The following is a 609-nucleotide window of genomic DNA, read 5'->3' as shown; positions in this document are numbered from 1 at the left end:
CCTATCAAAGTTAAACGCTCTTTGACTCTGAATTCCAGTTCTGGGATTCTGACCTCCAGGTCTCCTAGCCACGGGCAAAGTGAGGGTGGCCAGAGTGGCCATGGTGGCCAGGGTGGCCAGGGTGGCCAGGGTGGCCAGGGTGGCTAGGGTGCCCAGGGTGGCCAGGGTGGCCAGGGTGGCCAGGGCGGCCAGGGCGGCCAGGGTGGCCAGGGCGGCCAGGGTGGCCAGGGTGGCCAGGGTGGTCAGGGCGGCCAGGGTGGCCAGGGTGGCCAGGGTGGCCAGGGTAGCACTGTGGCCAGGAGAGACGGAGGCGCCCCACAACCTGGCAGAAAGCCGGCGCAGTGCATGAGGCACAACTTCTGTTTAGCCAGAGAAGGAGCTCCAAGGCGCACTGCAATGCAGGAAAAAGCAAGGGAGAATGCTCTCTGCTGTGTATTACTTCTATCTATCTATTTCTTTAAAAGACTTATTTATTGCATACAGAGCTGGGGTACAGGCCAGAGGTGCAGGGGCGGTGAGAGGATTCACCAGAGACAGAGTGGGGAGCAGAACAGGCCGAGCGACAAAGTCCACTGCTGAGGGGAGCAGCGGGCGGGTCAGGAGAGGTCT

At 61.6% G+C, this 609-nt stretch overlaps 1 protein-coding gene across 1 annotated transcript in view; it reads right to left on the bottom strand.

Annotated features, from left to right (window-relative positions):
- LOC105853497 overlaps positions 1-609 on the bottom strand; it is a 97229-nt gene that overhangs the window by 39941 nt on the left and 56679 nt on the right. The window contains exon 3 of the mRNA XM_012723450.1: positions 54-289. Coding sequence (XP_012578904.1) covers positions 54-289 — 236 coding nt within the window. The remainder of the gene's footprint in view (positions 1-53; positions 290-609) is intronic.

The sequence above is a fragment of the Condylura cristata genome, unplaced genomic scaffold (genome assembly GCF_000260355.1).
Source record: "Condylura cristata isolate star-nosed mole 26May11 unplaced genomic scaffold, ConCri1.0 scaffold00011, whole genome shotgun sequence".
Lineage (NCBI taxonomy): Eukaryota > Metazoa > Chordata > Mammalia > Eulipotyphla > Talpidae > Condylura > Condylura cristata.
The sequence above is the reverse complement of the archived record's forward strand: the minus strand, read 5'-3'. Positions and strand labels throughout refer to the sequence as shown.